General features: G+C 42.5%; 1 protein-coding gene and 1 non-coding gene across 5 annotated transcripts; one reads left to right on the top strand and one right to left on the bottom strand.

Moving 5' to 3' along the window:
* Nucleotides 1-4,092: 4,092 nt before the first annotated feature.
* On the bottom strand, nt 4,093-4,164 carry trnac-gca (transfer RNA cysteine (anticodon GCA)). The gene has a single exon. It is a non-coding gene; the product is annotated as a tRNA-Cys (tRNA).
* Nucleotides 4,165-4,885: 721 nt separating this feature from the next.
* On the top strand, nt 4,886-24,423 carry LOC118384484 (plexin domain-containing protein 1-like). Of its 4 annotated transcripts, XM_035771068.2 has the most exons (14): nt 4,886-5,008; nt 6,372-6,408; nt 20,307-20,461; nt 21,021-21,164; nt 21,377-21,446; nt 21,633-21,755; nt 21,847-21,965; nt 22,102-22,201; nt 22,299-22,391; nt 22,548-22,629; nt 22,711-22,771; nt 22,890-23,016; nt 23,420-23,577; nt 23,705-24,423. In XM_035771068.2, the coding sequence occupies exons 3-14, from the start codon at nt 20,309-20,311 to the stop codon at nt 23,822-23,824; spliced, it is 1,350 nt and encodes a 449-aa protein (XP_035626961.1). In that variant the 5' UTR covers nt 4,886-5,008; nt 6,372-6,408; nt 20,307-20,308; the 3' UTR covers nt 23,825-24,423. The 4 variants fall into 4 exon arrangements, with proteins under 4 accessions (XP_035626961.1, XP_035626962.1, XP_035626959.1 ...); XM_035771069.2 differs by lacking the exon at nt 6,372-6,408 and having other exon boundaries at nt 4,898-5,008; XM_035771066.2 differs by lacking the exon at nt 4,886-5,008 and having other exon boundaries at nt 6,112-6,408.
* The last annotated feature ends 123 nt before the right edge of the window (nt 24,424-24,546 follow it).

Genomic DNA, 24,546 nt, shown 5'->3' with positions numbered 1-24,546 from the left:
TATTTTTTTTGTTCTTCTTTTGGATTATATGTATTGTTAGATTGCTAGACATTGCTGCACGGTTGGAGCTAGAAACAAGCATTTCGCTACTCCTGCGATAACATCTGCAAAACGGTTATCACTGCTTAAGATATGTCGTCTAGGTTCTTAGAGGGCATACACTAACACAACATTTGTTTGATAAATTGTATGTGCCACTCAGTTCCATAGTCAGTAAGGGCCCGATTCCAACATAATAAATTATGCCTTTCATACATATGCACTTCCTACCCACTTCTCAGTAGTTGGTATTCAGACTTACCTTATGAAGGTGCGTAATGGGCTTTGCAGGCATGGTTCTCTTGCGCATGCTGAATGAATGTAATTCAAACACTGAAAACCCTCTAACTTCCCAGCCGGCAGATTTTCAGTACATTTATATTAAACCATCCTTTCAAATACCTTTAAATTTGAATTTTGATGACAGACTCAATATAATAATCCAGAGAACGGCTTCAGAATATTAGGGATCAATGAAAGAAAGCCATCGAAATATATTCATATTGATCTGTCGTTTCAGCACCAATTGATAGATTTAAATTACTCTGTTGTCACGACATTTTCAACCGCTCCCTGACCCAGTCTGTAATACCTACATGTTTCAAGCAGACCACCATAGTCCCTGTGCACAAGAACATCAAGGTAACTTGTCTAAATGACTACTGCCTGTAGCACTCACTTCTGTAGCCATGAAATGCTTTGAAAGGCTGATCATGGCTCACGTCAAACTCATCATCCCAGAAACCTCGAACCCACTCCAATGCACATACCGCCCAAACAGATCCACAATGAAGCAATCTCTATTGCACTCCACACCGCCCTTTCCCATCTGGACAAAAGGAACACCTACGTGAGAATGCTGTTCATTGACTACAGCTCAGCGTTCAACACCATAGTGCCCACGAAGCTCGTCACTATGCTAATATGATGACCAGACCGCACTCGTCACGTGCGTGAGCGTTGCAAAATAAATGTACACGGTACATGTTATTCAATCATTGCACCCACACTGCTCGCGTGCGCCAACGAGCGTCTGAGTAGCCAGGTGCTAAAATAGAACTTAGTTCTATTTGTTACGCTTGACGCACTACAAGTCATGTCTCTCCCATCTTCTCATTGGTTTTTAAGAATATATTGCGGAGGTCCACACTCCAGTCCAGTCGGTTGTGGTAATGCACCTTAAAGTTGGTAGCCCACCTCCATAAAAAGTCTAAAAAATAAGAAGAAGCCTGAGGAGAGAAGAGATTACTAGAAAACAAACGTTTACCCTTTTATCTGTTGATTAATTGTTGGAGTAGAGGACCTTGTGCATTTCAGGTAAAATGCAACCTAATTTTTATATCCCAAGACAAATTAGCTAGCAACAGCAAGCTAGCTAGCTAAATTGCCATAAATGTTTAATGCTTTTCAACCTGTCCCTGAATATAGTTGGTTCAGAGTTTGTTTTAATATTTCAACCTGCGTGTCCTGATTGCATCTGGTGTGGTGGGACAAAATCAACATGCGTGCGATGGCGCACACGGACACACGCGCGTATGCCATCTGGTCAGCATGTTAGGTCCCTGGGACTGAACACTTCCCTCTGCAACTGGATCCTGGACTTCCTGATGGGCCACCCCCAGATGGTGAAGGTAGGCAACAACACATCCGCCACATTGACCCTCAACATGGGTGCCCCTCAGGGGTGCGTGCTTGGCACCCTCCTGTACTCCCTGTTCCCCCACGACTGCATGGCAGCGCATGACTACAACAACATCATCAAGTTTGCTGATGACACAGCGGCGGTAGGCCTGATCACCAATGACGATGAGATAGCCTATAGGGAGGAGGTCAGAGACCTGGCAGTGCGGTGCCAGGACAACAACCTCTACCTCACCGTGGGTAAAACAAAGGCGCTTATCATGGACTACAGGAAACGTAGGGCCGGACACGCCCCCATTCACATCGACGGGGCTGTAGTGGAGCAGGTTGAGAGCTTCAAGTTCCTCTGTGTCCACATCGCTAACGACCTATCATGGTCCAAACACAAAAAGCTCTAAAGATGCACCATTGAGAGCACCTTGACTGGCTGCATCGCCGCTTGGTATGGCAACTGCTCGGCATCGGACTGCAAAGCAATACAGAGGGTACATCTCTGGGGCTGAACTCCCTGCCATCCAGGACCTCTATACCAGGCGGTGTCAGAGGAAGGCCCTAAAAATGGTCAAAGACACCAGCCACCCAAGTCATAGACAGTTCTCTGCTGTCCCACGGCAAGCGGTACTGGAGTGTTAAGTCTGGGACCAAAAGGCTCCTGAGCAACATCTATCCCCAAGCCATGAGACCGATAAATAGTTAACCAAATAGCTACCTGGACTATCTGCATTGACCATTTTTGCACCAACTCTTTTTGACTTTATGCACACACACTGAACTCTACCCACACACTCACATGTACTTACACTGACACTCCAACACACACACACACACACACTCATAACATATGCTGCTGCTATCTATTATCTATCCTGTGGCCTAGTCACTTTACCTCTACAGTATATTTACATATCTAACTCAATTTCCTAAAAACCTTGCACATCAACTCGGGTACATAGCCAAGCTATCATTGCTCATTTTGTATTTATTCCTCGTGTTACTATTTTTTTAAATTATAATCTTGGTTCTGTTGATCGTATTCTGCATTGTTGGGAAGGGCACATAAGTAAGCATTTCACTGTTAGTCTACACCTGTTACACCTGTTGCTGAAGCATGTGACAATAAACATTTTCTTAGTTTAGATTTGATCTTATTTCGGGATTAGAAAAGTATTTATGAATCATTAAAAAAATGGTTTGGAGAGGCTTTACACACGAAGGAAAGAAAACGGTGGTTTGATTCCTTCAGAAAATTGGCACATTCAGTTCTTAAACCCGTGATAATGTTGGGAAATGATTGTACGTAGAATTATAATAGGGAGAATAGTGTACAATAGTAGGCTATACCCTCGTCTATTGCTGCACTAACCATGGAACTGTGTGATGACACAGCCAACTATTGCACCATACGCCGGGTTCAAACTGTTACGGCTTTAGTCGGCGCTCAGCTCCATAACGATTTAATTAGCTTTAGCTTACTTGCCGTTTAATTAAAATATATTATCAACTGTTACTAACGATCTTCAGCAACAACCACATGGCCGTGGCGGCGCTTACAGAGGAAGAAAATGTGGATAAACGAAACAACGTAATGAAATGGAACGATAATGTAGGCTGTACCAACTGAATGTGTGTTGTTATCAGGAATACTGACGGTCAGTACTGATAGTGTGTAATATTTATCATGATAGAAATAGGAAACAGAGAAAGTCGGGGTAGCCTATAATTAAGACATCCGAGAGTGCCCATCCCTGCAAGTTTCAATACAATGCTGTACAATTTCAGTTCTGCATAATGGCACAGCATTTCAGAAACGTTACTGTGGGAAAGTTGATGTGTTGATATGCTCCAGTTTGCAGCCATATGACTGGTTTTTGTCTCGCGATAAAAAGGTCAAATATATCTAAAAGAGGTGTCGTTTACATTTACAATTCCCTTTTCCAAACGGATTACTCCTTTACCTAGCTCTTATTAACAGCTCTTATCAAGTTGTAAATTACAGTGCATGAAGAATGGTGTTACTGTATTTCTACCAGGAAAAATACAGTAGATGCTTTTTTCCACTTGGAACCGCTAGGTTCTCTAGACCTTATTCATTGTTTCCTTCTGCGCAAAGACGGTGGAATTATTAGGGAATTAAGTCAAGGTCAGTGTCCGGATACCACACCTTCATTTATTTGATCTCCACCCAAAACAAATAGCAGGTGAATAGCATGCTATTCTCAATCTTAATTCTTGGTCGGAATACACGTAGAGAGAAAACTACATAAAAAGGGAATTTAGCTCCATTAACTCTGGTCTGAATCGGGACCATGTTTATGATGGCCTTACCTACCTAGTTAGACACCATTCACTATTCACCAACCCACCATTGATAATAACTATTAGACCTGTGATTGATATGTATCAAAGAAAATGAGGGGGCACCCGGATTTGAACCGGGGACCTCTTGATCTGCAGTCAAATGCTCTACCACTGAGCTATACCCCCTGATAGAAAGGCCTGTCACTAGAGGTATTCTAGTCAATGTTCTATGTGTTTAATAGGTTAGAGCTATTAGAACATTGCTCCACGCCCTGTAACTATAAAGTGTATGTTTTCTTTTATTTTTATTGAACCTTTCTTTAACTAGGCAAGTCAGTTAAGAACAAATTCTTATTTACAAGGACGGCCTACCTCGGCCAAACCCTAACCCGGACGACGCTGAGTCAATTGTGCGCCGCCCTACGGGACTCCCAATCACGACCGATTGTGATACAGCCTGGAATCGAACCAGGGTCTGTAGTGATGTCTCTAGCACTGAGAAGCAGTGCCTCAGACCACTGTGTGTGTGTGTGTGTGTGTGTGTGTGTGTGTGTGTGTGTGTGTGTGTGTGTGTGTGTGTGTGTGTGTGTGTGTGTGTGTGTGCAGAGTTGGGTAGGTTACTTTCTAAATGTAATCAGTTAGTTACTAGTTACCTGTCCACAATTGTAATCAGTAATGTAATTTTTGGATTACCCACATTTTGTAATGTAATCTGATTACTTTTAGAAACACACACACACCGCATCCAGAACACAGAGCCAATATTTACCCAGCCGTCTGCACAACACAGGAGGATCAGATGTACAGACACATGAAAGAGGAACAGAAAATGGAGAGAGAGAGACAGGGTGACAGGGAGAGGGCTACTAAAAAAAGAGTGAATGAGGAAGATGGAGAGAGAGAGCTTTGTTAAATGAGAGGGAAAGAGTACAGAACTGAGTGGGTGTTTGTAATACAGGAGAGGAGCTGAATATGAGAAATAGTTTGGGTTGAAGTGAATGACACTGGAACAGCAGAACATTCTTCGGAGGTTTGTATTTTTACATCCAGATCCAACATGTTATTGACCTCTTTGAATCTGACTAACTCGTGGAAAAGGCTGAATGACCCGCAGCATAATGTGAGTCACTTACAATTCAAGTTTCTCCCTCTATTTCTGCTGTAATTCCCCAGATGACCAGTAGAGACCAGTGTAAGCAAATTAAATTGTGGGAGCTCATTCAGAACATGCTCGTAGAAATCTGTTTACAGTAAAACCGAGATTGATCTTTTCATTGTGCAAGAGAATAGTCAGCTTTATTGTAACATTCCAATGTTCAATGACATTCGGAGTATCAGGCCCTACTAAATATGTCCCTAGCCCTAGTATGTAGGCTACATTTTCCAGCAGTGAATCTTGAAAAGTTTCAACTGTCATTTCCTCACCAGCGTTCTCTAGCCTGATTTTTCAAAGTGGAACTGATTGTAATGGAACAGCTGAGAGAGAAGCGGAGTGATGGTGGAGACGACCACACAGTGTGTGTAAAGGAAAGCTTATTTGAGCAGTATAACAGGCAGAGCTGCTGTCGCATGTGCCTGGAAATTATTTTCATGAGACCCACAGAACGTATGCTAAGTACTCAGACAATATGTTTGTTTTGTATTGACCAGATCAACGTTCAATAGCAGTGGGCATGGAAAACCAAAACTAAAGTGCTTATGCACAGTACCTGTATTTGTCATTGTGGTAATTATCTGGTATGGTGGCTGTATGGTTAGAAGCACTGTAAACCGCTTGTTCTTCACTACAGTTTATAACCAGAAGGTCAGTAGACAGATTCCGGGAAGAGATTGTTCTGTTTTTACTGCATTCATTTAATTCTCGGCAGCAGCCATGTCTGAACACAAAGGCACTATATCACTGTCCAAGGCAAGGAGATGGCATGGCATCTACTATTGAGTTCCCTCAGAGATAAGAGAGAGGGCCCCACTGTGATTCCAGACGATTTCACTAGAATCCAAGTCCAAATATGGAAGGAGAGAGACAGAGAGTGGGGCACATCAAAGCAAAGAGGATGAGAACATGAGAGAGGCAGGACATGCAGGGAGAGAGAGAACACTTTCATCTCCTCAGCTGCTACGCCTGATCATCCCTCTGTCTTTGTCATCGCCATGGCAACAGAAGAACAGCATTGAGAGGGTGCTGTAGAGGGAGAGAGAGTGTGTAAGTGGAGAGAGCACGCGAGGGAGGGAGAGGAGAGGGAGCTACAGGGTGACTGGGACCAGGAGAAACTCTGTGGCTGAAAGAGAAGAGAGGGAGAAGAAGGAAGAGAGAGTGAAGAGAGAGCTGTGTGTTTTTGTTGTTGCTGAACAACATGTGTCTCAGTGTGCTGCTGCTCATCTTTCTCTCCCAGGCAGAGTTGGGGAGAGTTTGGGCTCAGCAACAAACAGGTAAGCTTTTCTTTCTCCCCTACCTCTCCTGTGTTTTCCATCCTGATTCTCTTGTCTCAGTGTACTTCCTCACCTTTTTTCACCTGTCGTCTCCTCCCTCCTTCTCTCCTCATTTCCCCCATGCATCACTCTCTTCATACCACTGGAAGTTGGTGGCATCTAAATTGGGGAGGATGGGCTTGTGGTAGTGGCTAGAGCAGAGTTAGTGGAATGGTATCAAATACATCAAACACATGGTTTCCATGTTTGATGCCATTCCATTCGCTACGTTCCAGCCATTACTATGAGCCGCCCTCCCACCAGCAGCCCCCATTGCTTCACGCAGCCTCTCTTCAGGTCACTCGGGTGTTGTACTTTCTGCCGTACAAAATACCACCTCATCCAGGCGCTTCTCTCCCTTTTTTAAATTCCAGAATCCTCTTTTATTTACATAACATATGTAATTTACATCTGTCCATCTCTCTTTCCCCTTCATGACTCTCCCACGTCCATCCTAAGATGTCACAACAAGTTATGATCACATGGAATAATAGCAACTTTTGTATTTAACATGAAAGTAACGCTGTAAGCGTTATGGCATTCTTTTTTATTTTGTATTTCATGGCATCAATAACCTACGTACAGATGTCTTTGAAGACACAGTTTTTCACTAATTGACTTATATAAGGGAAATGGTACAGGTTCATGATTGTGTTTGGAAACGGGCATACCTTTATACTCTTTGTTTGTGCAGAAAAGTTAGTTCCTAGTTTGCAATGAAAGTGTGACCATAAAAAAAACACCATGGTCCAGAAACGTGCAAATGACTCAGAATAACAATCCCACAAAACAGCTTCTGCCTAACATTAGATTTGGACGTATTTCTCCCTGCCACTCTGCTAGCCTAAAAGTCAAGCGGTCCAGGGTGGGAAAGGAGAGGTGAACAGACAGAGAGAGAGAGAGAAACTGTTGGGGAATGTAGGCAAAAAAGGTGGTAGCTTGATGAATCGTGTGCGTTTTTTAAAATCCTTTATTTACCCAGGTCTTTCTCACTGAGATAAAATATTATTTTTTTTCAAAAGACACCTGGTCCCACAGCAGCAGGGGGGAAAACGTTTCAGACACAACATTGAACAACAGTATAGACACAGATACAGTACAACAATGACATATTACATGTGTGTTTGTATGTGTGTGTTGAAAGTGTATGCATTTCTGAGTGCTTGGGGTGTGACAGGAATGCCTGTGGACCGATGGAGGGGGATGCATCGCGATGTGTTTCTCCTCCTAGCCATGTAAAGCCTTTCATCAGAGATTGAGTAATTAGATTTGTTTCCACCACTGTCCCACCACTGCACTCCTCTTTCTATGATCTCCTCACTTTTCAATAAATCCTGTAACCCTTATTAGCCAAATCTCTGCTCCCATTTCCTATTTGATTTCACTAGTACTCTTCGCTGACTGTCTTCCTCTCGTGACCTTTGTTTTGCTCCAGAATCCCTTGAGGAAAGGCAGATGCATCCCATTCTCCTGCCCTGATGCTATCTACCACTTTCAAAACAACAACAGCTCTTCCCTGATACTATCTACCACTTTCAAAACAACAACAACTCTTCACTGATACTATCTACCACCTTCAAAACAACAACAACTCTTCACTGATACTATCTACCACTTTCAAAACAACAACAACTCTTCACTGATACTATTTACCACCTTCAAAACAACAACAACTCTTCACTGATACTATCTACCACCTTCAAAACAACAACAACTCTTCACTGATACTATCTACCACCTTCAAAACAACAACAACTCTTCCCTGATACTATCTACCACTTTCAAAACAACAACAGCTCTTCCCTGATACTATCTACCACTTTCAAAACAACAACAACTCTTCACTGATACTATCTACCACTTTCAAAACAACAACAGCTCTTCACTGATACTATCTACCACCTTCAAAACAACAACAGCTCTTCACTGATACTATCTACCACCTTCAAAACAACAACAACTCTTCACTGATACTATCTACCACCTTCAAAACAACAACAGCTCTTCACTGATACTATCTACCACCTTCAAAACAACAACAACTCTTCACTGATACTATCTACCACCTTCAAAACAACAACAGCTCTTCACTGATACTATCTACCACCTTCAAAACAACAACAGCTCTTCACTGATACTATCTACCACCTTCAAAACAACAACAACTCTTCACTGATACTATCTACCACCTTCAAAACAACAACAACTCTTCACTGATACTATCTACCACCTTCAAAACAACAACAACTCTTCACTGATACTATCTACCACCTTCAAAACAACAACAGCTCTTCACTGATACTATCTACCACCTTCAAAACAACAACAGCTCTTCACTGATACTATCTACCACCTTCAAAACAACAACAGCTCTTCCCTGATACTATCTACCACCTTCAAAACAACAACAACTCTTCACTGATACTATCTACCACCTTCAAAACAACAACAGCTCTTCCCTGATACTATCTACCACCTTCAAAACAACAACAACTCTTCACTGATACTATCTACCACCTTCAAAACAACAACAACTCTTCACTGAGCTAAATTAATTGATTTTTGTGTTTATCTTACACAGCATAAAATTAGATTATTTTTTTTTTTACATGCAGTGTAAAAAAAAGAAGCTGTTTGAAATAGGATCAAGTGGAGCTACCCCTCGAGAGCTTTCTGCAGCATCTAAACCAGATTATGAAAACACAGTTTGAGGGATGAAAATGAATTGTGAGGCTGCTGACCTCAGAGCTTGGCTCTCTGTTCTTTGTCCTGTTGAGAATTCCACTTAACAAATGACTTGTGTCTGGTCCAGCCATACTGGGGCCAAGCCTGAACAGAAAAAAATGGAATGGATAAATCTGGATATACTAAATATCTGTGTGGCTGACATCCACAGATGTGATTTCACTGTCGTGGAGATTTTGATCTGCAACAGCAAGGGTCATTGTGACATCGATAAAGACACTCCTGGCAAGTTTCAAGAGAACAGAAGGATCCGTGAAGTAGGGTTAGAGGAGCAGGGAGGGAGACAAAGATCCTATTCATTATCTCCAGCACCATACCAGTGTCTACATACGTGTTCACGTCACGTTTCTATGATCTGTGGTCAAAAAGAGAATAAACTAATGTAAAATAAATAATGGTTATCTGTGACATCACAGAGTAGGATTAAAAGAAACAAATTAAAACAGTGATTTTCAAAATCTTATTTCTAGTCTATTTTATTGCTCCCATGTCACTGTGCATCTCATAGTGTTTGAAAATCACCGTTTCTTAATTAAGTGTTTTAAATGTAATGGTGTCATCGGCTAGAACATTATAACTTTATCTTTTTTTTCTACAAAGCATAGAAATGCTCCATTTTCACGTATGTAGAAATATTGTGCTGGAAATAATGAAAAGGAGGTTGAAAAGTGGTAGAATTGCCCTTTAGCGATTCTTTGGCAGAGTTAAAGAAAGTGATTTTCTGGATGATGAGGTGTGATGTTGGCATTGGGGAATAAGACATGGTTCAGCACTGATCTTCATTGAGCTGCCTGACTTAGTTCGTTATGGGCTTTGTCTTATCGTACAATGAAAACCAGAATTAATTCCTTTACCTCATCCACTGAGAGATTGGGTTTCACCATAACAAAGGAAGTGTGAGGTCATCACTGCTCTCTTGTTTTCATAGAAGAGATCTTGGTGTTTTTTCAAAATGTAAAATCTCTTGTTTCAGCATAACACCTGCTACCTTATAGGCTTTATCATAAATACGTTTTTGGGTATTATGCCACCCGCCAAGTCTTATTTGACTGATATGAGTAATGTGTTCAAGTTATAACGTGAGGACAATTTGCTTGATGCAAGTTTTTCAGACTCTTCACAGTCACTTTCTGTTGGCATTCTGGATGGTGGTTGTTCCTCTTGTGGTTCTGACCCTACAATTACCACTGCAGCTGTAGTGAGTGAGTGTGTGTGCATGCAGTATGTGTCAGTGTAAAGCAGGGATGGGCAACTGTTGGCCTGCAGGCCCTTTTTGTAGGCCTGCGGACCAAAATATATATATATATATTTAGGAACTCAGTTGGGTCTCAACTTAATGTTGAGAGTTAGAATAATAGAATACACAAAGTGTAAAACTGATACTTTTTCTCTGCGCCTCATGGGCATTAGTTATCACATTTGAATTGCATGAAATTAGGTATAAAATTGCAGGCAACGCCATGACCTGGTCACAAAGCCTAATAATCAACGTACATTTCAATAATCCATAAGAATGGCTGAAAATATTTAGCAATATTTTTGCCATATTAGGTCAAAAGTTCACTTTTTAATTCAGGTATCAATGATCATTTGCTGTGGGTTTTGTAGTTTCAAGCTTTTATCGTCACGTGCACAAGTACAGTGAAATGCCTTTCTTGGAAGCTATTTCCTAATGCAGTAACCAATATCAATGTAGTGCTATAAAATAAAGTAGAACAAAAACAGGAAATAGAAACAAGAACACTGCAAAGTAAGTATGCTATACACAGAGTCAGTGTCTATATCATATTTACAATGTATAGGAGTAAGGTGACCAGGCATCAGGATATATGATAACAGAGTGTCAGTGTGTGTGTTATGTGTATGTGAGTAAATTAAGTGCATGTGCTAGAATGTCAGTGGGAGTGAGTGTGTAGAGTTCAGTGAGTGTGTAGAGTTCAGTGAGTGTGCATAGAGTCAGTGCAAAAAATGTAAAAAAGAAGGCAGTCATATTCATATGATCGGCCACATTGAGTTGATCTGTGGAATTAGTGTGGCATCCGGCTGATCCTGGGCTAGCCCTGGCAGCTGCTCCCATGCAGGAAAGGGTGTGCCCTCTCACCCCCGGTCTGACTGACCACTCACAGAAACCGGCCTGGAAATATGGGCTGAGTGGTTTCTTAGCATCAGGGTTATTTTAGTGCTCAGGCCAGAAGACTGTTTGACTGTCTATCGGCCTATGAGTTGTAGTTTAAACTTGACCATGTTGAGATGTGGGTGTGGTGTAGTGTTTCTGCAGACCTGACCTCTGTTTTAGACAATTAAAATCAAATGAAAGGAAAGCCTGAGGTCTGTGACTAAGTGACAGTTTCCTGTGTTTCAGCAGGCCAGACACTCAGTGTGGGCCTTATATTATAACAGAGGAGGTGTTTATGTTATAATGGTATTCTCACTTGTCATATCCTATTTCTCCTCTGTCATCAGGCATTCTAATACAACAGTGGTTCCCAGACTGTGGGGTCGAGAGGTCGGCAGGGGGGGGAAGTCAGTTGGGCTTTCAACATACCTTTAAAAACTTGTAATAGTAGAAGGCACCAAATTGGGTAGTGCATCTACAGTTTTCGTCTTGTCATGTCAGTCATCGCAGACGTTAAGAGAGATATTTATAACTTGTCTGAAATGTCCAGATCAACTAACCCATTTTAGCTAAAAAAAAATGTGGTCGATTTTTTTGCCCATTGATTTTGTTGTAATGTTTGAGGCACTCACTCTTGTCGTGATGTGTGTTTTGTCCTATATTTTAATTTAATGTATTTTTAATTTTTAATCCCAGCCCCCATCCCCTGCAGGAGGCCTTTTGTAAACAAGAATTTGTTCTTAACTGACTTGCCTAGTTAAATAAATAAAAAATAAAAAAATTAACTCAGATATCACATGAACACTCAACAGGATGTTCGCCAATGATGGAAGGGGGGCCAGAGTGAAAAAGTTTGGGAGCCACTGCAATACATGATTTATTACCCCCGCCTGCTGGTTTTAAAAACAGACATTCTAGAACAGTATAGTCACATATGCCTGAGTCTTCAACTGGCTCTGTATGTTCTCTCTCCCATCTGGGGAGATGACCCTGGATTGTAGAACTGTGTTGGAACTGGGTTCACAAGAGAATTGGATGTTGTAGCCATAGAAATAGAATGGTCCTATATGTTTTACATCACCAACCATACCACACCTCATTTCCCCAGAAACATGCTGCAGTGCTGGCAAAAACATACGTCTATGGGGAAAACGTGACACCAAAGATCCAATTGGACTTTTGATATTTTCTTTTGCAGAGACGGTCCCCGTACTTTTCCTCAAAAAGAAGAGCAAGGATACAAAACAATCTAGGACCAAATCTCCCTCGTGACACTACCCACTATCACAGGCCTCTCACACTCTTTTAGCATTTTAATTGCCCTTAAGTCCCCTCCATTTCCTTCACAGCCCTCTATATACTCCTTATCTCGACTTGAAGCCTCTTGTAGTATTTAATTGTTCTCCCCCTGCTCTGGGTATAATAGTCTGTAGAGTTATGCCGTATAATTACTAGACTTGGTGCTAGTCTGTCTGTTTCTGCTCGCTTGCCAAGCAGGCAGTAGGTAGCCTGCCCGTTAAGAGCGTTGGGACACTTACTGAAAGGTCGCTTGTTCGAATACCCGAGCTGACTACCTGAAAAATCTGCCGATGTGCCCATGAGCAAGGCACATAGACCCGAATTGCTCCTGTAAGCGCCACTGGATAAGAGTGTCTGCTAAATTAATGTACATGGAAGCACCTTTTGGAATTGTCATGCCAAACATATGTTTGTCTTGACAATGGAGTAGGCAGAAGCACAAACAGATCTGGGACCAGGCTATAAGAATGCATAGGAATTTAACTTACAGTGATTTATAGGATCTATATCAGTTATGGGATGTAAGAGCCTTTAGCGCATCCAGTTGGACAGTGTAGTACATGCTTTCAAGATAGGGGTCATTATGTTTTAGTGATATAAAAAATATATATGACTGAACATTTCCTTTGAAATAGACCTCGGCTAGAGCCAATAAAAACATACCATGTAAGAATCTCAAACGATAAACGTAGACAAAATAAGACATTTACGATTTACAAATAGGATGGAGTGATAAACCCCTGATCGCCTGAGTATGAACCTTAGCTGCACTTAAACCCTCTTCACTCCCTTCTCTCAGCAATCATCCTACTAGCAGGACGGAACACATGCAAAACAGTCTGGATAGAAGAGTGACTCTTTACCACAAACAGTCCTTTAAATCAAATGAAGTTATATTTGTCACATACACATGGTTCGCAGATGTTAATGCGAGTGTAGCAAAATGCTTGTGCTTCTAGTTCCGACAATGCAGTAATAACCAACGAGTAATCTAACCTAACAATTCCACAACTACTACCTTATACACACAAGTGTAAAGGGATGAAGAATATGTACATAAAGATATATGAATGAGTGATGGTACAGAACGGCATAGGCAAGATGCAGTAGATGGTATCGAGTACAGTATATACATATGAGATGAGTAATGTAGGGTATGTAAACATTATATTACTGAAAAATGGCATTGTTTAAAGTGGCTTTGTTTAAAGTGGCTATTTTTTACATCAATTTCCATTATTAAAGTGGCTAGAAATTAGTCAGTATGTTGGCAGCAGCCACTCAATGTTAGTGGTGGCTGTTTAACAGCCTGATGGCCTTGAGATAGAAGCTGTTTTTCAGTCTCTCAGTCCCTGCTTTGATGCACCTGTACTGACCTCGCCTTCTGGATGATAGCGGGGTGAACAGGCAGTGGCTCGGGTGGTTGTTGTCCTTGATGATCTTTATGGCCTTCCTGTGACATCGGGTGGTGTAGGTGTCCTGGAGGGCAGGTAGTTTTCCCCCGGTGATGCGTTGTGCAGACCTCACTACCCTCTGGAGAGCCTTACGGTTGTTGGGCGGAGCAGTTGCCGTACCAGGCGGTGATACAACCCGACAGGATGCTCTCGATTGTGCATCTGTAGAAGTTTGTGAGTGCTTTTGGTGACAAGCCGAATTGAGACCTCTTCCTCCACCTCCTGCCCTCTTATCAGAATCCTCTAGACAGGCAGGCTCCTCTTGTTGGCTTGGTGATAAGCCAGTGATTTAATGACCGATGGCCTTGAGAGTTTTACTCTAGACCACTGAACTGATCAGAGCTGGCTAACTACAGCCCTGCTCCCTCCACACCCCTCCCTTCCAAAACATGACCACTCATTGCAATGCAGACCATCACAGATAGAATAAAGCTATACATATTGTGGCAATGCATTGCTGTTGCTATGTTTTACATACCATAAGAGGCACCTTATAACAATGACCACCTTGTATTTTATGCAGTCTGTTTTCCAACGCCCATCTCCATATTCAGCAGTCATGTTTCATTGATGCTGTAATGAAACAAAAGATGGCACATCAAGAAGAAATATCGTATTCGGAGTGCGTGCAAATATCAGACAAAATGAGCCCAGACAAATATGGGTGGTGCCAGTATGGTCAACACATTGCTAGTAGTACTCATCCTGTGGCCGTGGTTTGATGAGGGCTTTGGATAGAATATCACTAATCGCTGGTGAAGTGATCACTAGAACCACATTTTTTAGGTGTTGTGAATGAATGCACTTTCATGGTTTGAGCAGCTGGCCTGTCTTTTTCCCCCAGTCTACTAATTTTAGTGTGTGAGGTATGCCAACTTAACCGATAGGTTATATCACCTATTTTAACACCTACTTTATGTCTCCTACCCACCCACACAAACACTTGTGGTGACCATAGAATCAGATCATTGCCAACACACATTCCACTTGCAGGTTATTTCAGTGTTTGGTTTAGCGTTCTATTTATATACTAAACATAGGCTTCTTTTCAGATTTGTCAGAGACAAGCCACACGGACACAAACTGCTGGCTAGTGTTTGTCAAGCACCAGATTATTCACTTAGGGTTAAGTATACCTAAACGTTCTGAACAGTTTAAATGAATGAAGTGATTTGACTCAGAAAAGGGCAGTTTATATGAAATGAACACCTGTTTGTGCCAGCCAGGGTTGATTCCACCCAGTCGGTGCAACAACAAAATCGGCTACCAAAAATGGCCATGTTCTGAGTTGGAGTTCTATCACACACGGTATACGATTACAACAAACATCTCTTTCTCTCGCTGATCTAGTAAGAAAATCCAAACGTGACCAGACTGCAGACTGTGTTACTACCCGCCTGTTACCCAAGTCAGTTTGATCTGCTCAACAACAGTTATTTTCAGAGAGAATTTGCAGCAGCCGTGCTGACCACGGCATGTTCGTGGTGATTCCACCGGGAAGAGTGAGATTCACAGATGGAATCTCTTTGCTTTTTTGTTTACCATATGCCTACCAATATTCGAAAACGTCCTTTCGTCTACTGAAAGCAAGAGACAAAACATTAAATGTATACAGTACAGGAAGGTTCCCAAATGTAGGTTTAGAAGAGACACTCCGTTTGAAAAAAAACAACAACACGTGCGGTAACGTTCATATAGTAAATGTGACGTCATGAACACACCCCCTCTTTCAGAGTCGGATGAAATATTCCTAAAAGTTGCTCAACATTGAAGCTGTCTGAATCGGGAAAGCAAGTTCATCAGTTAAAAACTCATCATGTAATGACGGCGTTGACAATAAGTGAGATTGTCAACGTTGGCTGGGGTGTTTATGGGCATATTCAATATCTCCCTATCCCAGTCTGCTATCCCACATGCTTCAAGATGGCCACCATTGTTCCTGTACCCAAAAAGGTAACTGAATTTAATGGCTACCACCCTAGACCAACTTCAATTTGCTTACAGCCACAGTAGATCCACAGACGATGCAATCGCCATCACTCTGCACACTGCCCTATCCCATTTGGACAAGAGGAATACCTATGTAAGAATGCTGTTCATTGACTATAGCTCAGCATTCAACACCATAGTACCCTCCAAACTCATCATTAAGCTTGAGGCCCTGGGTCTGATCCTCAACACTGGGGCCCCACAAGGGTGCATGCTCAGCCCCCTCCTGTACTCCCTGTTCACCCATGGCTGCATGGCCAGGCACGCCTCCAACTCAATCATCAAGTTTGCAAACAACACAAGAGTAGTAGACTTGATTACCAACGATGACGAGACAGCCCACAGGGAGGAGGTGAGGGCTCTGTGAATGTGGTGCCTGGAAAACAACCTCTCACTCAACGTCAACAAAACAAAGGAGATGATCGTGGACTTCAGGAAACAGCAGAGGGTGCACCCCCCCTATCTACACCGACAGGACCGCAGTGGAGAAGGTGGAAAGCTTCAAGTTCCTTGGTGTACACATCACTGACAAACTTAAATGGACCACCCACACAAACAGTGTGGTGATGAAGGCACAACAGAGCCTCTTCAACCTCAGGAGGCTAAAGAAATTGGCTTGTCACCTTAAACGCTCACAAACTTTTACACGTGCACATCTGAAAGCATCCTGTCGAGCTGTATCACTGCCTGGTACGGCAGCTGCTATGCCCACAACTGTAAGGCTCTCCAGAGGGTAGTGAGGTCTGTCCATTGCATTACCGGGGGCAAACTACCTGGCCTCCAGGACACCTACAGCACCCAATGTCACAGTAAGGCCTAAAAGATCATCAAGGACATCAACCACCTGAGCCACTGCCTGTTCACCCCGCTATCATCCAGAAGGCGAGGTCAGTACAGGTGCATCAAAGCTTGGACCGAGAGATTGAAAAACAGTTTCTATCTCAAGGTCATCAGACTGTTAAACAGCCATCACTAGCACATTAGAGGCTGCTGCCTATAGGCATAGACTATAAATCACTGGCCACTTTAAGGAATGTAACACTAGTCACTTAATAATGTTTACATATCTGGCATTACTCATCTCATTACTCATCTCATATGTATATGTTGTGTAATTTGTAAGATATTACTTGTTAGATATTACTGCACTGTCGGAGCTAGAAGCACAAGCATTTCGCTACACCAGCTATAACATCTGCTAATCACGTGTATGTGACCAATACAACTGGATTTGATTCAATTTGATGATAATACACAAAATAGCCCAATGCATATAACAAAAAAGAAAAATTGTTAATATTCAAAGTTGACCTAACCTCATGTTTTATCTTCTGAAGGCTGAGGGATGGGTCTAGAGAAATGTAACCACTCTCAAATTCATAGTCAGAGCTATAGATGCAGCTGTTTGGCCATAATGACCATCATAACGATGGTTTGGAGGAAAAGGGGGAGGCTTGCAAGCCGAAGAACACCATCCCAACCATGAAGCACGGGGGTGGATGCACTATTGTAAAGTGACTGTTCCACTGGATGTCATAAGGTGAATGCACCAATTTGTTAGTCGCTCTGGATAAGAGCGTCTGCTAAATGACTTAAATGTAATGTAAATGGGTGGCAGCATTGTGTTGTGGGGGTGCTTTGCTGCAGGAGGGACTGGTGCACTTCACAAAATAAATGGCATCATGAGGGAGGAAAATTGTGTGGATATATTGAAGCAACATCTCAAGACATCAGCCAGGAAGTTAAAGCTTGGTCACAAATGGGTCTTCCAAATGGACAATGACCCCAAGCATACTTCCAAAGTTGTGGCAAAATGGCTTGAGGACAACAAAGTCAAGGTATTGGAGTGGCTATCACAATTCCCTGACCTCAATCCTATAGAACATTTGTGGGCAGAACTGAAAAAGTGTGTGCGAGCAAGGGGGCCTACTAACCTGACTCTGTTACACCAGCTCTGTCAGGGGGAATGGGCCAAAATTCACCCAACTTATTGTGGGAAGCTTGTGGAAGGCTTCCTGAAATGTTTGACCCAAGTTAAACAATTTAAAGGCAATGCTACCAAATACTAATTGAGTGTATGCAAAGTTCTGACCCACTGGGAATGTGATGAAAGAAATAAAAGCTGAAATAAATAATTATCTCTACTATTATTCTGATATTTCACATTCTTAAAATAAAGTGGTGATCCTAACTTGCCTAAGACAGGCAATTCTTTTTAGGATTAAACGTCAGGAATTGTGAAAAACTGAGTTTAAATGAGTTTGGCTAAGGTGTATGTCAAATTTTGACTTCAACTGTATATTTTAGTATTTTGATCATTTGTGCAATTCATACAATCCCTCAAAAATGTGCGTGTCAGCAGTCAAATTTTGAAAATAAAGCTTGATGTACAACTTTATCTCGCAACTGTATTCTATACAGAAACGCACAATAAAAAAATCTAACGCATGGGCAATGTTCTGTGCACATAAAACACAACACTGCTGACATAAACGAGAAGGCTTGGATGTTGCAACCAATGCTAGCCAGCATCTGTATGACACTGGATGGCGACAGGCCAGCAGAACTAACAATGGAATCTAGCTAGCATAGACATCTCCAGCACCACACATAGACAACATCTCCAGCACCACTCATGTAAAACACCTCCTGACTTAGGTAGATGAACTGGCAACTAACCATCTCAATAACTCACAAGCAATTGCCATGCGATAAACAAACAAATAACAAAAATGACAGCAACAGATCATGACCAGACTGCACTGAGAAATGTCCCAAACCGAACAAAACACTTTCTGCTTTCAGCCCCCTACTCAAAGTACTTTGAAAGAAAACCAACCAGACGCAACTAAACAAAATGTCCAGTGGGGGGCTCTACATCACAACGTGCAATCAAAACCTGAATGAGGCTACGGCCACACATGGAAAATTGAAAACGGATGAAATCGTATATGCATTCTTGTTGAATCGGTAATTTCTGTAATTTCCAAACACAAAATCTCTATATGGCTCCGGCCTGAGAAGCAGAATAACCAGATGCATTGTGGCCTCAAGCAGAGTGATGTCCCCACATGTGTTATCTGATAACCACGGAGGTCCTCAGAGATTGGTCCCTCCTAATCCCAGATGATTTCAAATCCACATTGAGTTATTTGTTTGGATAATGTTTTAGCAGAATGTTGTGGAACATATGCTGTGTTGTAAGTAGCTTTGGGAACTGCTCACAACTTTGGATCCAAGAGACAGAACATTGCAGTCCGTGGGATATGCAAGACAAGGAGAGGAGGAGGAGGAGGAGAGAAAAGCAAAGCGGCAGACAAACAAGAAATCCTCAAGGCCTTTCTAGTTTGTTGTATTGTGATTAGACTGTGGTCCAGCCAACACACGTCTTACGTGTGTGTGTGTGTGTGTGTGTGTGTGTGTGTGTGTGTGTGTGTGTGTGTGTGTGTGTGTGTGTGTGTGTGTGTGTGTGTGTGTGTGTGTGTGTGTGTGTGTGTGTGTGCGCGAGTGCATGCATGGGTGCGTGCAGGTGCAGGTGCAGGTGCAGTTGTAGGAAAAAAGGAGTTCAAAAGTTGAAATGCATGCCAGCATTCCCTCATGGCCAGAGATATGTTAATGCTATGTTCACTTTCAGCCCACAATATCCAAACCATTGCATTGAGTAATACACACTCAGTTCAGGATTATGCAGTAACCAAAAGCCAGGGTTGGGGAGTAGTGAACTACATGTAGTTCAACTAGTAATTTAACTACATTTTGCATTAGCTTTGTGATAGTTTAGCAAAATTCTAATCTTGGTAGTGTTTTCAGAAGAGAATGACTTTTGTTTTGCCATGGGTGTAGCTACCTACTGAAGTTTTTTTTGCAAAAAGGAAATATGGGTGATGTAGGCAAGAATTTCCTTTCTTTTTCAGCATAAGACCTGCCTAATTCTCACTTTAAACTGATTTGTGTTTAATGGGCTAAATTATACATTTTGTTAACATCTGACTCCAGAGTGTTCTGTTCTTCCAATTTGTAGTCCATGACATTTCAGATTTAGCAAAGTAACTTTAGTTAAGTCAACTATATTTGTCTTAAGGCTAGCTTTAGTGTAGCTTAACTTCCAACCGTGAGAAGTAATTTGAAGTAGCTTCCCCAACTCTGCCTAAAGCAGATGCTTGATTTGTTTATAATGTGACCGAGTGGGTTCCGACATGCACCTTCTGATTGACACTGACTTGATCTGTGTCACTGACTCACTGTGTTTTGGACAGCGATGCGGTATCATGTGAATGGACAGCAGCATGACGAGAGGCCATCACACAGGACCCCCAGAGAACCGTGGCTGGGTGACGCCAGGGTGGCCAGGGAAGTACTGGGAGGAGGACTGACCATCGACACCCTACCAGACAACATGACACACTTAGTGGTGAGTGGCGCTGGGGAAGTTGTCCAACAACACACTAGTGTGGACAAGATGTGTACGTACAGTATGTCAATGCGAGATTCACTTGTTCCAGTTGTGGTGGTAGAATACTGCTCCCTGCTGGCCTTATATATAAAACAAATCAATGTTGAAACGCATTAGACTGCAGAGGGTATATTGAAAAGAGTTGAACAATGTAGATCAAATCAAATTGCAGTCAATCAGTTCAACCTTGCTGCTGAAATGTACAATCCAAGACATTCAAGGATATCCTAAGGTTTCTAAAAGCGTATCCGCATAACTTATTTAGTATGCACCCTGCATTCTTCATTTAGTATCCCTCTCTTTTGATACTACTATGTAATAAACTGGAGACTGGAACTCAATGTAGAATGTGTGTTTGTTTGTTTATGTGGGCTTGCATTCAAATGTTGCTTTCACTGTTAACTCTGTTGTTCATTATAACATTTCATCTCCACTCCCTCTCACACCATTATACTATCTCTCCCATCTCATCCCGCAACTTCTCCTCTTGCACTCACCTCTACTGTTTCCATAACAGGAGGACGCTGGTAGGTATTACTCATGGCGTAGTTTTGGCCCCGATGACCCGCGCACAGATGAACTCTGGGTAGATCTAAATGACCTAGGACATGGCCAAGTCAGAATGCATGGCATTTTGTCCAATACACACAGACAGGCTGCGGTGAGTTATACACTTAGATACACACACACACACACACACACACACACACACACACACACACACACACACACACACACACACACACACACACACACACACACACACACACACACACACACACACACACACACACACACACACACACACACACACACACACCTACGCTCATGCACATTTAATTTCCCTCCCTCCCTCTCTTCCTCCTATTCCAGAAGGTTGCCCTCTCATTTGACTTCCCCTTCTACGGACATTATTTGAGGCAGATTACCATAGCAACAGGAGGTACATTTCATTATTCTTTCGACACATGGCAAGTTGTTCAAACTCAGATGGAGCCACTTATCACATTTCTTCCTTTCTACTTCCTGCTTGTTACTTACGTTAAACATAGAAGGAGTGAACTATTTTAACTACCAGTTGCCACTTGGCATGCATCTCCATAGAACCCTGACCTCTGACCTTCTTCAGGGTTTATTTTCATGGGAGCGGTCACACACCGCATGCTGACAGCAACACAGTACATCGCTCCCCTCATGGCCAACTTTGACCCCAGCTTCTCTAAGGAGTCTACTGTGCAGTACCTGGACAATGGTAAGCCATAGAGTGACATTAAGACAGCGCTTGTTATTTGACTTTTGACCCTTGGTTGACCTCGGTGTGACCTGTCCTGTACTGACCCCAGGTGAGGTGTTTGTGGTGCAGTGGGAGCGGGTGAGACTCCATGGGAGGGAGGCAGAGGGGGCATACACCTTCCAGGCTGCCCTGCACCTCACAGGGACCATCACCTTCAGCTACAGAGATGTGAGAGAGACTTACAACATGCACACTTATGAACCTTGTACAACATGTCTCTGATTTGAATGTATTTGAATGCCTGTATCTAAATGCCAGGCACACTCTGTCAATTCTTCTCTACCTGTCTCTCTCGCTCTTTCAGATACCTTTGCCAGTGGAGGTGATAAGTTCTGCTGAGCACCAAGTGAAGGCAGGGTTGTCAGATGCATTCATGGTGAACCTGCCTTCCCCTCAATCCTCAGGTTAGAAGCAAGGGTTCCCTAACCCACATCCAGGTTGGCAAGTCTTTGATGTCAAAGACTTTTGCTAAAATTATCTGAAATGATATCTCTCACATAGATGCCCAACGTCGGCTCTACGAGTACCATCGAGTGGACATCGATACAACTAAGATCACCAACAACTCTGCCTTTGAGTTCACTGCATTGCCTAGTAAGCAACTAATCTCTATCCCTCATACAGGCCTCTCAGACATGTCATCCTCAATAACCAGTCAGAGGCACAGCGTAGTATAATGTTATTGCCAATGCCAATCATGTCGCTACAGAATCAAAACCCAGGTCTCTGTCTCTCCCTCCCTCTGTCCAGCCTGTCTGCAGCATGACAGCTGTGAACTCTGCCTCTCGTCCAACCTAACCTCTGGCTGTACCTGGTGCAACGTCCTCCAGAGGTGAGCAGGAGAGGAGTGTAGGTCTCTATCTGAATAAAGGAGTCCTTGTTCCTTTGTGTTTGACATCTGTGTCTGTTTCAGGTGCTCAGACGGAATGGACAGACACAGGCAGGAGTGGCTGGACTACGCCTGTTCAGAAGAGGTAGAATTGGACAATGTCAATGAACGTTCACATACTTTACATGTACTGTACATCAAATGTAAATCACAGTCTCAGCTTCCTCTGTTAAAACCACAATTCCCATCCATTATATGGACAGGCAAAAGATGTCACCTGTGAGGATTATTCCAAGGGGGGACCAGACAGCTCTATTGACCCTTCAGTTCCCTCAGACTCTGAGGTCACCACACCCCTGGGGCCCCTACCAGAAGGCCCTGCCACGGAGAGTAAGTCAAGTGTGTAAATGAGTGTGCCTGGGAGGGTTTATATCGGAGTATCAGAGTTCAACTGTGCCTGCAGCAGTGTTAAACAGAGCAAGAACAATGATGCCATAGTAATGCTCTAGCGCTCAGTGTCTGTTTTTAGCCAGTGCCTACAGTAATCTGAGTGTTCTTAGAACATGCAAAGAAATTGCACAGAAATGGAGTTCAGGAAAATAACAATGGAAGCAGTTTGAGTCCTAACTGTTCAATATTCAAACTGATCCTACATTTGATCTTCCTGCATATAACACCAAACGTGTGATTCTATACAATGGTAAAGGTGGGTGGATCTTGATTCCCTTTGAATTGTGTGTATGGAGCTATGTTACAGGATTTTGATTGTACATTGTCTCTCTTTCCTGGTTAGACGTGAAGACAGGCCCTCCGAGACAACACGACGGGTCAGCTCACACAGGAGTTATAGTAGGTGTAGTAGCTGCATTGGTGCTACTGCTGGCTCTGACACTGCTGGCTCTTTACATCAACTCTCATCCTTCTGCTGCCTCACCACTCTACATCCTACAGGTTAGTAACACTATCAGGGCTCACATTCAACCAGCTCTGTCAGTCTGTGTCCTGCTAGATGTAGACTTCTACTCCCATTCTCTTTAACCTTTTCAAAACAATGACCTGTTTGATCTTATTTCAATAGCGACGCAACAGCTACTGGCCCTCCATGAAGTTCAGGAAGCAGCGATTCCACTCCAACTACGCAGAGGTGGAGGTCGAAGGTCACGAGAAGGAGGGGATCATGGAAGCTGGACAGTGCTGACCAGACTGAGGAACAACTCAAAGAGGAGAGAAAAATGAGTTTGTAGGAGAGGAAGGAGAGAGCTTAGAGCTACACACACATTCCCTACTCCATTACACAAATAATGTTTTTCTGTTCATTCATTTTTCAATAATCACTTCAATATAGTCCCTGTCTTTGTTGGCAAAAATATTGTATATACTTTTTGGTGGACAAAGTCTTAAACTCTTCTCGTACACATCCGTGACTCAGGTTTTCGGGAAAGGGACAAATGAGAAGAGGCCACTTTTAGGCTTTGCTAGAATTTCTTTGTTGAGTTCCAAGTTTCTCAGCAGGTACGGATTGCTGTCTCACCATTTACCACACACCTCCATGGGATGTGTAACTGGAATAAACTGTGATACATTATGGCTATCAACATCCATGGAAAAAACACGATAAAGGATTCTGTATCCCTGCACTTCCATGACAAGAACGAAGACCAGTTGACGATGTTCTTCAATGATAATCTCTGTACAGTTCATGTTTGAATGTTTTGTTCCTGTATTGCTTTTTTTATATACCAGTCAAAAGTTCAGACACACCTACTCATTCAAGGATTTTTCTTTATTTTGACTATTTTCTACGTTGTAGAATACTAGCAATACATCACAACTATGAAGTAACACATATGGAATCATGTAGTAACCAAAAAAGTGTTAAAAAAAATCTAAATATATTTTATATTCTTCAAAGTAGCCACC

This window comes from Oncorhynchus keta, chromosome 5 (genome assembly GCF_023373465.1).
Source record: "Oncorhynchus keta strain PuntledgeMale-10-30-2019 chromosome 5, Oket_V2, whole genome shotgun sequence".
Classification (NCBI taxonomy): Eukaryota; Metazoa; Chordata; class Actinopteri; order Salmoniformes; family Salmonidae; genus Oncorhynchus; species Oncorhynchus keta.
This window is presented reverse-complemented; position numbering and strand designations above follow the sequence as displayed.

Excerpts from the sequence above, each read along its gene's own strand:
- LOC118384484 (XM_035771066.2), top strand. The coding sequence starts at position 6,333 with ATGTGTCTCAGTGTGCTGCTGCTCATCTTTCTCTCCCAGGCAGAGTTG. Across the intron at positions 22,392-22,547 it reads TGAGTTCACTGCATTGCCTA|CCTGTCTGCAGCATGACAGC; the intron begins GTAAGCAACTAA and ends CCCTCTGTCCAG. Across the intron at positions 23,017-23,419 it reads AGAAGGCCCTGCCACGGAGA|ACGTGAAGACAGGCCCTCCG; the intron begins GTAAGTCAAGTG and ends TTTCCTGGTTAG.